This window comes from Fundulus heteroclitus, chromosome 15, assembly GCF_011125445.2.
Source record: "Fundulus heteroclitus isolate FHET01 chromosome 15, MU-UCD_Fhet_4.1, whole genome shotgun sequence".
Lineage (NCBI taxonomy): Eukaryota > Metazoa > Chordata > Actinopteri > Cyprinodontiformes > Fundulidae > Fundulus > Fundulus heteroclitus.
This window is the reverse complement of record NC_046375.1, coordinates 26,547,521-26,561,502: the sequence shown is the minus strand read 5'-3', so window position 1 is coordinate 26,561,502 and position 13,982 is coordinate 26,547,521. Positions and strand designations below refer to the sequence as shown.

The window sequence follows — 13,982 nt, the reverse complement described above, 5'->3', positions numbered from 1 at the left end:
TTTCCAACAATAGTAGTTTTAAAACTGGAGCGTCACATACTCTACTAGAGACGCTGCTGCTGAACTGCTCAAACTGCTCAAACAGGAGGATCTTGTGGAAAAGACCAAGGACCATTAAAGTCTCAGATAGATCTGGTCAGTCCACTACTTAGAGGGGAAAATCAAGGCTTTGGTGTTATTGTCCATTTCGTTATCGATGTGAACTGGTCAATATATCGCAAGGTTGCTTCTAGGCCATATCGCCCAGCCCTAGCACAAACACCAGAGGAAAGGAAAAAAATGGGCTAAGAGGGCGGGACTGCGCGCTAAGCTAAGTTCTCCCCAGTCTCCTCCTGGCCGATGTCAGAGCACTTTGCCAGCGCACTGGACGAGATCCGACTGAGGATCGCCTGACATAAGATGGACAGATGTGTAGCGCTGTTCACAGAGACGTGGCTGGACAACAACATCATGGATGCGGTGGAGCTAGCACCTTTTTTTTTTCAAGCCAACAGAGCCGAAGCCGCAGGGAAGAGCAAAGGTGGAGGTCCGGCACTGTACATTCAGAATCCGTGGTACACAGCTATAAAAACAATCAGAACCTTCTACTCCCCAGACCTGGAATATCTAGAAATAAAGCGTAGACCATTTAAACTGGTTAGAGACCTCAGCTCTGTTACTATTGCAGAAGGTTTGTCCTGGAGCAGCTCTATTGTTTCATCAGCAGCTGAATGAGCAGCAATCCAGAGGCAGCTGGAGACTTTAATCATGTTGGATTAAAAACTGTGCTCCCAAAATTGCACTAATTTATAAGGTTTCCAACCAGAGACAGTAGAACCCCAGACCAGGTCTACTGCAGCATCCCAGGTGAATACTAGGCTACAGCAGCTCCTCACTTTGGATCGTCTGATCAGATCTCTGTGGACCTGATCTCTGCCTACAAACCCCTGACCTGCAGAACCAGACCCACTGTCAGAACCACTCAGCTTTGGACTGAGGAGGCCTGCTCAGCTTTACAGGACTGCTTTGAACACACAGACTGGGAGCACGTTGATTGTGCTGTCCTACCCACAAAGACAATCAGAATGTTTCCTAACCAGAAACCATGGTGGGCAGCACAGTGTCCCCCCCCCCCCCCCCCCCCCCCCGAATGCCCAGGATGCAGCACACAGATCAGGAGACAGACTGGCCTACAGCAGGGCTAGAATTGAAAAATACATCAAGAATGTAAAACACAGATACAAGCAGTGCATAGAGGACAACAACAACCCAAATAACAGGTGTAGAGACACCGGGACCACCATGGACTACAAGCACAGCAACTACCCAGCTCCTCCAAACACCTTAAACAGCTTCTTTGCACGCTTTGACTCTCAAAGTAGCAGAAGTTCTGAACTAGAGGGAGACACAGGAGTGGATTTTCACTCCTGTCCCATCCCACTCCCACTGAAAAAATGTGTGTCCCGTCCCAATCCCTGGCCAGAGTAAAAAATAAAGCCCTGTCCTGTCCCACTCCTGGTAAAATTACTCCCATTCCGAATGAGTCCCGCTCCTGCGCCATTCCCATTCTGGTTGTCTTCATTAAGTTTTCTGGCAATACATTAAACCTGAACATCTATGAAGGGTCAGTTAAGTTCCTGTTTTAGCTGTAGTAAAGGCCAGTTAAAGTACAAGGAATAATAATAAATAATAAACGTAACAAACAAGGAAACAGACCATGCCTATCTTAGTTGAAGAAACAAAATGTACAATGTTGCCTTTTACTAATTTATTAAGTCATTGTTTCACATGAACAATGAAGTTACTTTTATATTTCAAATTGCTGAAACTAAAGAATAATGCACCGAGCATGAGATATTCACAATTTAGATAATGTACCTCAGTGGTTCATAAACTTAGTTTAGTAAAATAAAAAGTTGAATATCATTCAAGCATATTAGTATTTTTCCGTTTGCAATTAAATATCCACAAACTAATTAGGGTTTACTATCAGAACCAATAGTTTCATCGAACAATAAACACATTCTTGGACAGACCTCTCAACTTTTATCAAAAGCTAAGAGTGAGATTATGCTAATTGTCAGGGGGGGGGGCTGGATGCAGTGCTAACTGGACCCAGGGAAAGCCGGTCCAGTCAGCCCCGTCTCACTTTTATCCGACCAGACATGGAAGCAGACATGTTTTACTTTTGTTAAAAAGTTAAAGAGAAGTGTTAACACGTTCAGTTAGTGGGTTAAAACAGAAAAAAAAAACACAACTATTCAAATAATACTAAATAATAAAGTAGTTTTAAGTTATTGGCCGTATTATTAGAACTGCTTCTTAGAGCTGCTGGAACTGCTGAAGCCATTTCAATTGTTTACATAAATCGCTGCTGCATCTTTATCCTGAAACTTGCTGCAATTAACTGTGATTTTTTTCAAGCTGTATGCCAACGAAATTTCGTTCTGTACGCACTTTGTGCATACAAAATGACAATAAAGTTGTCTAAGTCTAAGTCTAAGTCAAAGTCTATTACACTGTTGCACATTGGGAAATGAGTCCAGGAAACACGTTTTACAAGCAGGATACTGAGTGTTAACACTGTGACATTCAACTCTCGTCAAGTTTGTTAATATTTGCATTTATCCTACATTTTTGATTTTCTATTTTATTTTATTTTTTGGCATCGATCCTAGTTAATTGTACCTGCTATTGGTTTACTCCCGCTCCCGTCTGCTCCTGTTTATATTTAATCCAGTACCGTCCCAATCACGTGATATTTACTAACGTTGACTACCATCCCGCGGGATTCCCACGGGAATCCCGTGACCCGGGTGATTCTGAACATCTTCCTCAGGCAGAGGAGCTGCAGCTGCTCCAGGTGACCTCCTCCTTAAAGATGGTCAGTATCAACAAGGCTGCGGGTCCAGACACGGTGTCAGGTCGGACGCTAAAATAATGTGCTTACCAGCTAGCAGGGCCTTATCTGGACATATTTACCTCTCCCATGACCAAGAAAACAACCAACACCTGCCTGAACGACTGCCGTCCTGTTGCTCTGACACCCGGCATCATGAAGTGCTTTGAGAAGATCCTCCTAAAATACATCAAGGACGCTATCCCTGCTGGACTGGACAGCCTGCTGCCTCTTGTTAGCACTGAACCCAGCTCTGACTGCAGCATCCGACAGTTAGGATGCTCTTCATGGACTTCAGCTCCGTGCTCCCACACATGCTGGCTCTGAAGCTCCACACCTTCGGACTATCCACACCTCTCTGCTCCTGGATCAGTGACTTCCTCACCAACAGGTCCCAGGTGGTGAGGACAGGGAAACACACATCTGCTTCTCTGATCCTCAACACCGGAACGCCCATCAATCCCAAACACACATCGTTCCCTTTCAGGCCAAAGGAAGGTGATACAGAAGCCTTTGGACAAAAGTTTCTATCTGCTGAGCTGCTTAAAACAACTGAACCTCCTTATTTTCTCTTATGCACCGCATGCACGCCAGTAAAACTGTTATTTAGATTGTTTTAGGTAAAAATACTATTAGATATATTAATAATACTAGAGTATTATATTAGAGTAAATACATTCCTTTTTTACCTGGCTAATAACATGGTCCAAATAGCCCAGCAGCGTCTTTGGGAACAGTCATCCCTTGAATTAAAAACAACCCTGAAGTCTTAAGTAGCTCAGAAAGAAGTTGCTGCCGTGATCTGAAACGTTGCCTCGGCTTAAGATTTTTTTTTTCTAACTCTAATGCAGGTCAGCTCATGTGCTGATGAGAGCAGAAATAAGTGTGTTCACAATAAACACCGACTAGACATGCATCTTGGTGACAGCAACAGGGACGTTATCTTAATAACTGAATAATAACAGCTCTAAGGGGCTAACGCAATGTCTGTCCTTATATATATATATATATATATATATATATATATATATATATATATATATATATATATATATATATATATATATATATATATATATATATATATAGTGTGTGAGACATGTATCAAAAGGTGCTGAGCAGTAGAATGTAGTGTCGTACCTTAGCTGGACCAGCGTTGTCTTTCTCCTGGTCTTTGCTCTTCCTGTCCTCAGCGACGGGGCTGAACCGCGGTCTTAGTTTGACCGAGCCGTCTTTGAAAATGTCTCCGAAGCCAACACCTTGGACCTTTTTGGGCTGCTGGGTTGCTCCGTTTCCTGAGTCGGGCTGAGGAGATGTGGGAGGGACACCGGCAAGTGTTTCTGCTCCACTTCCATCTGCAAGGAGACGCAACAAAGTGGAAGGCATGAGCCAAGTGAAGTCATGGTGAGCCATCTCCCCACACCGGGCCACGTGGAAATAGCTCCACTTCAAGCACAACTCATCTTTAAAAAGATTCACTGCAAAAACTGATTAGAAGTTAAATACGTGTCTGAATGTCTGACGCCATTTGAAACTTAAAAGTCATTAAAAAACGAAATATACTTTTAGATCTACAGTGGAGAGGTCCAAGTTGTGCATGACCCAATCATCAACCGTTTGTGAGGATTTTGTACAACGCAAACGTTTCCTTTATTCAGTTCATCTTTTCTGTCTCGTGATTGAGAGCTCTGCATTCTGTGTTTGAAACAGATGAGGAGAATTCACAGAGCGGTTCAGTCTCCTCCGGTTCTGTGGAGACAACAGTGGAAGAGTCTGGCTGTGACTAGAGTTACTGGGGAAGCTTCACGGTTTGCAGCAAGATCCTGCAGATCTTCTATGAGCCTGCTGTGGAGAGCGTGATCTCTTCTACCGTCAGCTGTTGGGGCAACAGCAGCCAGCGACTTAAAGCTCTATAAAGCTGCTAAAGAGGGCTGCTTCTGTTCTGGGGACTCCTCTAGATCCTCTGGAGAAGATTTTACAAAACACAGAAGCACCGATCCAGTTTTTTCCAATCCGATACCTGGGCTGAACGTATCGGCCAACACCCGATACCCGATACTCCTGTTAAATTAATTAACTTGCTATGTAAGTGAAGGCATCAGGCTTGACAAACATTGTTAAAAAAAGCTCCACATGCTCTTTAGCACGGTGCCTAATTAAGTTTGTGGTGTTGAATTTACCGACTTTATCACCACCCCACGCAACTTTCATGTTGCAGGTATTGCATGTTACAGTCGGCCTTGTTGGCGTTTCCAATTAGCAGACTTGGCTCGGTCCGGCGCTTGCACCATGTTCCTCTGTGCTTGCTCAACCGGCGTTGCAAAAATAGAACTGAAGCGACTAGATCGCTGTATCTGTGTTGCTGTGTACGATATTAATAAAAACAGAAACGACTGCAGGGAAATGCTGGATCTGCGTCATTCAGCCGACATCCCATCCAGCCAATTGGTCAATATCGATCCAGGTATCGGATTGCTGTGTCTCTATTAGAAAGAAGAATTCTTTATAGCATGAAGAACATTACAGACAACCCTGAGCATCCTCTTCATCAGTCTGTCGCACAACAACAGCGTCTTCAGTCAGAGGAGTCTTTGGGTCCGCTGTAAGACAGACGGCTCCAGGAAATCCTCCCTGCCTCTACAACGACCCTTTGAAGAAACCTTATAACGTGAGTTACACCAGCTCGCTGTACTTTTATAGTAGAGCACGAAGCAGATCACAGTAAATCCACGCGGCAGTAAAAACAACCATCAAGCCAAGCAGATGGGTTCAATTCAGCCCAAATTGCAGCTGCTGAAGTGGTCAACGAGAGAAAGATATTGTTTTATTTTGGATTATTATTTCAGGTAAAGAACGCCTGACTTTTCCACAAAACCTTAGGAACAACATTTGGATGGAGCAACGTGAAGAATGCACCCGTCAGGAATTGAAAGGAAAGCACAAGCTTCATATCTATAGATATTTTGGAATATCGTCAAAGATGTGATGAACTTTGGCTCGTTCAGAAAATGCACCAACTGTATAACTGCACCCCGTGTTAATGGAGTGTGTGTAGAGTGTGTGGGACGATCGCTCAGCTATTAAGGGACCCCAGGCCTCAGCATGATCCGCTTACAGCCATCAGCCAATCTGCATGCATGACTTGCTCTCACTGGACGTGCTGAGACCAAGGTAACGTCCATGTGGACGCAGCACTTAGCGCGCCACGGCCCCGCCGCCATCTGCCAGCGCATGCAGGACCCCAGCCAAAACACGTTTGTTCTTCCAGGGTTCACAGAATATGACTTCGCCTTAAAAATAAAAACTGATATTAAATGACGAGTTTTAAATGCTTTTTGTGTTGTGGGATATGTTTGGAGTTATGAAATGAAATTAATGGTGAGCCAAAAAAAAAACATGAACCTGAAACAGTGAGACGAATCTGACAGGAGACTTAACCATCTGACTTCTACCTTTAAACGCTGACGTTCTTCTCACTTCCTGAGTTTTGAGAGCAGGTTTGCTCATTTATTGTTCCTGGGCAAAGTGCCTTGAAATAATATTATTTTATGTGGATCCTCCTGGAGCCCCAACTACTGCTCCAGTCTTAACACTTTTTTCAGGATTGCTCTGTGTTTTCCCTCCATCCTCCTCGGCATCGACCATCTTCCCTGTCCTGGATAAAGAAAAGCATCTCCACAGCATGATGCCGCCCCAGCCTGTGCCTCACAGTGGGGACCGTGTGTTCAGGGTGACCCACGGAGCCTTTGGGATACAGCTTTATAACCTAAGCCCCATGTTTGTCCTCACAGCTTTCTCCCTGACCTGTATGCCGTGCTCCACGGTCTCCATGACGCTGGTTGTTCTCTAAGAAACCTCTGAAGCCTGAGATGGACCCAGTTCACTCATCCGGTTAATTCTGAAGGCAAGTAGCTGAACAGCTGACTTATTTTAGATCCACCGTGGCTCTTACGAGACAAAACACGCTCCAAGGTTAGAAACACTTAGCAAGGCACCGTATAACAGAGGCAGCCTTTAAGGCAGCCCTTCAGGATGAACAGCCCAGGTAACTTAAGTTGAAGCAGTTTCTGGCTCCCAGATTTTCACCCCGGGCTACGAACATGTGCTGGCCTGATGCTGCAACAGCAGACAAGTTTATTTTTGGGCTGTTGGAGAAAGTCATTACCTTTTCCTCGCTTAGAAATTTACACTAAGTGAGCTACAATCAGTACAAATCCAAAACCGCCTTCTTTAGCATTTGCTCGTACGCTGTGAGATTTGTTTGGGTAACGCGTCATCCAAATGTCGACTGCAACGTAACGTCCCAGCTCTGCAACAATGCTCTCGCTCTCCTTTTCCTGTCTGAGGCTGCAGCGTCTCCAGAAACAGTGCCTTGCCCATCAACATTACCAGTCTTGTCAGCCGGCGTGTCGCTGGTCTCCGCCTCCTCCCCTGCAGCCTCCAGCTCCTGGACGAAGTTGGACGGAAACAGTCCCGATTTGCCGTTGAAACTGCCGTTCCACCAGCCCTCCTCAACCTGCGACACAAAGGAAAGAAGTCAGAAACAATAACCTTCCCTCTAACGCTCAGGCTTTCAGGTCGGGGGGGGGGGATGATCTAACTGCACACGGGCCCTTTTAAAGGTTTAGCTCACTTCTCAGCGTGCTCTAACTTGCTCAGGGCTCTTATAAATGGCCCACATCTAACATTAAACACGTATGATAGAAAAACAATCAAAGCTAGCATACAGCATCTTCCCTTTTCTCGAGCTTCAGCGTTTAAAACGTGTAACGAATAGATTACCTCTTCAATGATCTCTACGACGTCTCCGACTTTCAGCTCCAGCTCGTCTTCGTTTTCCGGCTTATAATCAAATAGTACCTTGCACTGCCTCTTCTTGGGTTCTGATGAGGAGAAGAGACGAACTAAAGTCAGTTTATCGGCCCGTTCACGTCAAATAGGAAAAGCCTGCGCGTATCCGTGCCTCCCAGCTCGCTCGCCAACGCCAGCGTCTAAAATCTGGGGCAGACGAGAGGCAAAGAAAGGGGTGAAACCTGCCGGGAGAGCCGCCCCGCCGACCTCTCAGGTTGTGCCGGGGGACAAAACTGACACACCCAGCCTGAGAGCCGCAGAAGACAAGAGTGTTTAGGAAACATAAGATCTAAGAGGTTAGCAGAAAAAAAACGAGAAAAACCACCACATTTAAGAAAAAAACCTACCTACAAAAAAACTAAACAATGTAGGCTAAGCTGTGGAAAGTTTTCTACTGCAACGTTCTGCAGTGGAAAATTGCAGTGAAAACCTTCCTTTGGAGTTTTTTTTTATTTTAGTTATGAATCCCACTAAAACGTGGTGAGATGGTGGACAAAGTAACTGAACTCGCAGCGGAGTTTGAGGTGAAGGTAATGAGGAATAAACATTTAATTAAATTCATTTTAACCCTTTAACGCCTAAAGTAAGCCTAAAAATCTCCCCTGGCCCCTGGATATTTTTGCCTTATTTCAACTGTAAAAAGGACAGCAAAGACTTGGAACGTTCAATATGTGGTTATTCCCAACTTACTGTGTGAAAAAAGGCTGAATTAACTATTTAGAATGAAGAAAATCACACAAACGGAATTTGATTTGAAGATTTTGTATTTCAAGTACAAACTTTGAACAGTACAGAACATATTTACAGAAAAGTAATGGAGGACTTGTCTCTTAATATACAGAACAAGGCAAAATCAAAAGCTATGTAAAGGCGGGTTTTCTGCTATTTTGCTGTAATTTCTGCAGACTACAGTGCATCACACCACTGCTACTGTGTAAGATGCCGGGGAAAAAGGGTCTGTGAACAGAATTTCCTCCGACTATGTACCATAGAATAAACCTGCTTTGCCCTTTCCCCACCTGTTTCTGTGAACAACTCACAGAAACAAAAGCCAACCGTGTTCTATTTTTAAATAAACCCTTCACAATAGACCAATTTAGTCATTTGAAAATACTTCCAGTCCCCAAAAGACAGATAGTTAAGATGTGGAACCTATGGAAGGAAGTCCTACTAAAAACTTGACATTTTTCTTAAAATCATCATACTATAAAATAAAATAAAGAATTGCTTTATTAATCCTCAATAGGAAACCGTGGTTATACTGTTAGGATTACCTTCAAGCCCATACCGACCTGCATAAACAAACAATCAAAAGCAACAGCTCAAGAATCCTAACTTTGCTCTGATTGGTGAACATACTATGCGTTGCTGCCATGTGATTAGACTTTATTGTCATTCAACTGCACATTTACAACGCTCATTTGAGCAAAAGTTTGTTGCAAGAAAACTGAAGACAAAAAGAGAAATAAATAATAGCAATCCTCATTTGTCAGCAATGTAGCGCCAAAGCAAAGACATTTTTTATGAACAAAACAGTTGTGTAAGACTATATGAGTGCAACCATTTGTAGCAGCAGGATGTGTTGCAAAATTGAACGGACCGTATGATAATGCAGAGAGTGAAGTTACTCAGTGCAATAGAGTTCACAGTGTCAATGTAAAGTGATTAGTTTTGTATGTATGGGGAGGAATATTGGGAGTTTAGCAGTCTGATGACGTGTGCAATGAAGCTGTTGTTCTGTTGTTCTGCATCTGAAGCAGCTGAACCTCCTGCCAGAGGCCAGCAGGGAGAACAATCCATGATGAAGGGTCTTTTATGGTTGTCTGATCCCTCGTCAGGCAGTGTCTGTCAGCACTGGATGGTGGGAAGCGGCAGCACGATTATTCTCTTCGCTATTCTCACCGCTCTCTCTACACATTTCCAGGCTGAGGCGGCGCAGACTCCAGACCAGACAGCGGTGCAGCTGGTCAGGCTCCTGTCTGTTGTCCGTCTGTACAAAGTGGTGAGGATGGGGAGGTTTGCTTTTTTTCATCCGACACAGAAAGTGTGGAGAGACCAGGTCAAAATGTCTGATCTGCATCCCTGGGAATTTGATGCTGCTGAGTCGCTCCACTGTAGCGTCGTTGATGAGGAAAGACGTGTGACGTGGCTGGTTGTTTTAGTCACACCAGTCCACTGTGTCATCTGCATACCTAATGATGCGGTTCACACTGAACCTGGCACAGCTGTCCTGAATCTTCAGAGTGAAGAGCAGTGGGCTCTGTACACAGCCCTGGAGGGAGCCAGTGCTGACAGAGATGAGAATGGAGGTGTTTTTGCCAACCTGGACAGACTGGGGTCTGTCTGTGAGGATATTCAGCAACCAGTGGGGCAGGAAGGTGTTGATTTCAAGGCGGGGCAGTTTTCTCACCAGGTGCTGGAGGATGATTGAACGATGAGCTGATGTCCAGAGTGGAGATGCCATCTCCTCTGCGCTCCGATGGAGTGCAGAGGAGATGGCATCCTCATTGGAGCAGTTGGCGAAGTAAGCAAACTGGTTCAGTGCTGAAATTGTGCAGTTTTGTGGTACTGGTGTGATGGTTGCATTCTTTAAACAGGATGAGATGGCAGCATGGCAGCACCCGCTGCGGTATGTTGTCGGCCTGCTGCTTTCCGTAAACTGAGTCTTCTCAATGCTCTCTGGACATCAAATCTGAGTGCCTGTTCACCAGGGTCTGGTGTGGACTTTCTCAGAGGAGTGTCGAGTTCTTGGACCGACCAAAGTAATTATTGCGTGGGTCGAGAAACTGTGTTTTCCTCCCAGAGCAAAGGTTTTTGTTGGGTCGTGGAAGAGTCCGTGGATTTTGTGACCATAGGTACGATTTGCTGTTCTTATGGCACAGTTCAGCTTGGCTCTGGCTGATCTGAATGCCTCTCTGTCCTCACACTGAAACGTTGCAATTCGTGTCCTTAGCATTGTGTATATCTCATTGCTCATCCAGGGTTTCTGATTTGCCCATGTGGTGACGATCTTGGTCGCAGAGATATCCTCCATTACCTTCTAGATTGGTGTCCGTTGCAGCCTCCCTGAACATATTCATACCCTCAACAGTCCTGTAATGCAGGCCAGACCCTCGCCTGCTTCATGGTGGGTTTTCCTCTGATAAGCAAGGGCCTGTATGCAGGAATTAGCATAACGGAGAGATGGTCCGGTATGTTGCTTTGCTGCTTCAGTTGTGTGGTGAAGCTTGAAGGGGGAGCCCAGACTGACAGAACCCCGTCGTTGGGCTATCCGTCAAGCTAATACCGGCTAGCATTAGCTTATGATGTCCGGGAGATTTACAACTTCACTGATGCAGACTCAAGAGCTTTACTAAACCTTTTATGCTGCTCTCAAACATCCACGCCGTCGTGCTTGTAGCTTAACTTCAATATTCTGGGTTTTTTTTCCCCTTCTCTGCCTGTCTGGGAAAGTTCCTCCGAACAACGGTTTTGTTTATCTTTTTTTAATACTTATTTTATTTTCCTTGTAAACAATACAATAAAATTTTCCAGAACTTACAGAGCCAAGTGCCAGGTGTTACCGTTCCATACCATCTCGATGATTGTTTGTCCATCTTTGCAGTTTCTTATAGATTGTCCATTTTCTCCACAGTTTCTCACATTTCACTCTCTCCAAGTCTCCATTTCTTCCACAACGTCCATCCAAATGCACTTTGTACCAATTCCCTGTAGATGTCTTCATTGTGGTTGCCAGGAGAATGTGGATCAAATAACAGTTTGTTGATTTGTATGCCTCCTTCTGATAAAAGTTCAAAATAGAGAAATGTCCACGTTTTTGGTCATAAGTATCCTAGTACATCTGTTAACCGTTTAAAATATCATCCCGATAGCTTGCCAATTTTGTACATTGCCAGAACACGAGTATGGTCTACATGTTGAATTCCAGTCTCCAGCATGGATGTTGGATAGTCAATGATCCCTTCTTCAATTCTGGTAATAAATAAAAAAAAAATCTCACTATATTTTTCCCCAACAAAAGGTTTTCCTCTTTGTGTTTAACTTGTCTATAAAGACAGTCAAATGTTTTCTTCTGACTGTTCACCACATGTTAGACTTTAAATCGTCCAACAGGAGCTCTTTATTTCGATCAGGTGTGCTTTGTAGGAGCAAAAATGCACGATGATTCCTCTCAGACAAATGAGAGGAATCATCTTATTCTTGCTTGCGCTGGTGATACTTCACTATACATAAGGAGATTTAAAATAAAATGTCCATCAGCCAACTTAACTCTACATCATTTCTCCTAGTCTCCCTCCCTCCTCAGAACGACGACCCAGATGCACAGCCTCCTCCAAGACAAAAGGAATTTAAACACATAGCACGGCTCCATGAGGCTCCCATTTAACTGTCGATAATCAAGTTCAGCTTTTAACAAGTTCTTTTAATGTGGACACCATCTGTGCTTTTACCTCTGATTTATGCATTTAAGACAGCCTTTTTACTTTAGAAATTCTTCAGTTTTTTGGGTTTTTTTGCTTTTCTCTGTGGTTTCCATAGTTGACCATGAAATAACAACGATCAGCTGACTCATTTAAACATTAACATTCATGAGGCGCTTTGCATCGACCATTTATGGTTGAATCTGGGCGTGTAGAGGGCGGAACATGAGGCTACGCAAACATGCAGATATAGCTGTGATCTAGAAAGGAAAATTGCACACTGGTGTGCGTGTGCATGGTTTTAGAAATCTTAACTTTTCTTGCTGTACATAATTTTTGTTTTTTTGGTGTACGCACACTTTTAGTATGGATTCTACCTAATGTTTTATGAGGCCCCCCAGAGTTGAATGTCTGTCTTCTGTTTCGGTTCTTGTTGATGGCCCAACGTCACAGACGGACATTTTTGATAGAAAAGCTAAAAACCTTTGTGCAGACTGGAAAGCTCCACGTCCTGTTGAACTCGTCTCAAACCCAAACAGAAAGCTTACAGTAACTCTGATGCTTCAATAATCAGCGTTTTAAAACAGTAACATAGACAAACTAACCGACTGAACTTTAGGCTGGAGGACTCGGGCTCAGCTTTAAGTTTCACTTCATGTAGTCATATCACAGCTTTCATAAGCTGATATTGCTGGGAACAGAAACTCTTAAAGACAGCAGGAAGAGCACGAAATACAAACTGTATCTGATAGTATCGCTGAGCAAGACTGGACACATGGCAGGTATGCAGCTCACACACAGCTGTATGCAGGAGAGAACATGTCAGCTCACACACCGCTGACACAGACATTTACAGGCCCAATGTGAGAAATCAGGAAATAAACTAGTTAAGATTTTGACTTGCAACAAACTTATTGGCCGGAATCGTTTAACTTTGCTTTGTGCGGCCAGTTTAAAAAAGAAAAAAATAAATCAATTTTTTCAAAAAGTTTATATACTCTGATACTAATTTTAATGTAATTTAATGCGTTCTAATATTCCAAAACTGGGCCAGTATAGAACTGACTGGAGCTTCAGTTTCATTTTAGCAAACTAAAAAAGGAGAAACCGGTACAGACACTAGATGGGTAAAAATCACTGGTTTGTGAATTTTTCAATAACACTGTTCTAATAGTTGCCAATAAAACAATGTTCAAATTACATTTTAAAACAGATGATCCAGAGCACAAGTTGTCTTTGAACGCATCATAACTGGGCAGCTGTTTAAGAAAACGCCTCTAGTCGCATGGACTCCCCTCCGGATATTAAGCACCGCATGTCTGCAGTTAGAAAAACTCAGGATATTTGGGCTCGGTGGAACCCTTCAGGCAGCTGGAATTCTGACTTAACCTTCTAATTTCATAACCTAGCTGACAAAAGTTTAGGACTGGTCCAACTTTCTTTCTCCGGGATTGCTTTAGCTAAATAAGAAAAATGTAGCAGTAATTGGGAGTTCTGATTGGCTGTGCTTCCATTTATTTAAACTAAAGGCTGGTTCGCACGGCAGGATTTTAGAATAGTCGGCCATGTCTGAAACGGGACACGGTAGGATGTCGGGGCAAGACAATCCAACATGTTGAATATCTCCGATTTGAGGTCAGAGCGGTCCCACCGAGCGGACCCGATCGCTCTCAACAAACCACACACGGCAGGATATTCTCTTAAGATTATTTTAAGAGACACGTTGATAATTGCCGCCTCTCGGAAGGGGCAGATCGGGGCAAAAATCCTGCCGTGTGAACCAGAATTAAGCAGTCAAGATTAATGTTCTGGATATTTGGAGACAAGCATTT

At 43.8% G+C, this 13,982-nt stretch overlaps 1 protein-coding gene across 8 annotated transcripts in view; it reads right to left on the bottom strand.

Moving 5' to 3' along the window:
• LOC105919022 (CD2-associated protein) overlaps window positions 1–13,982 on the bottom strand; it is a 75,803-nt gene that overhangs the window by 36,947 nt on the left and 24,874 nt on the right. For all 8 annotated transcript variants that reach the window (XM_021311543.2, XM_036147088.1, XM_021311545.2 and 5 more), the window contains 3 exons: window positions 7,661–7,761; window positions 7,268–7,394; window positions 4,019–4,233 (listed from right to left, as the gene is read on the bottom strand). In XM_021311543.2, coding sequence (XP_021167218.2) covers window positions 4,019–4,233; window positions 7,268–7,394; window positions 7,661–7,761 — 443 coding nt within the window. The remainder of the gene's footprint in view (window positions 1–4,018; window positions 4,234–7,267; window positions 7,395–7,660; window positions 7,762–13,982) is intronic.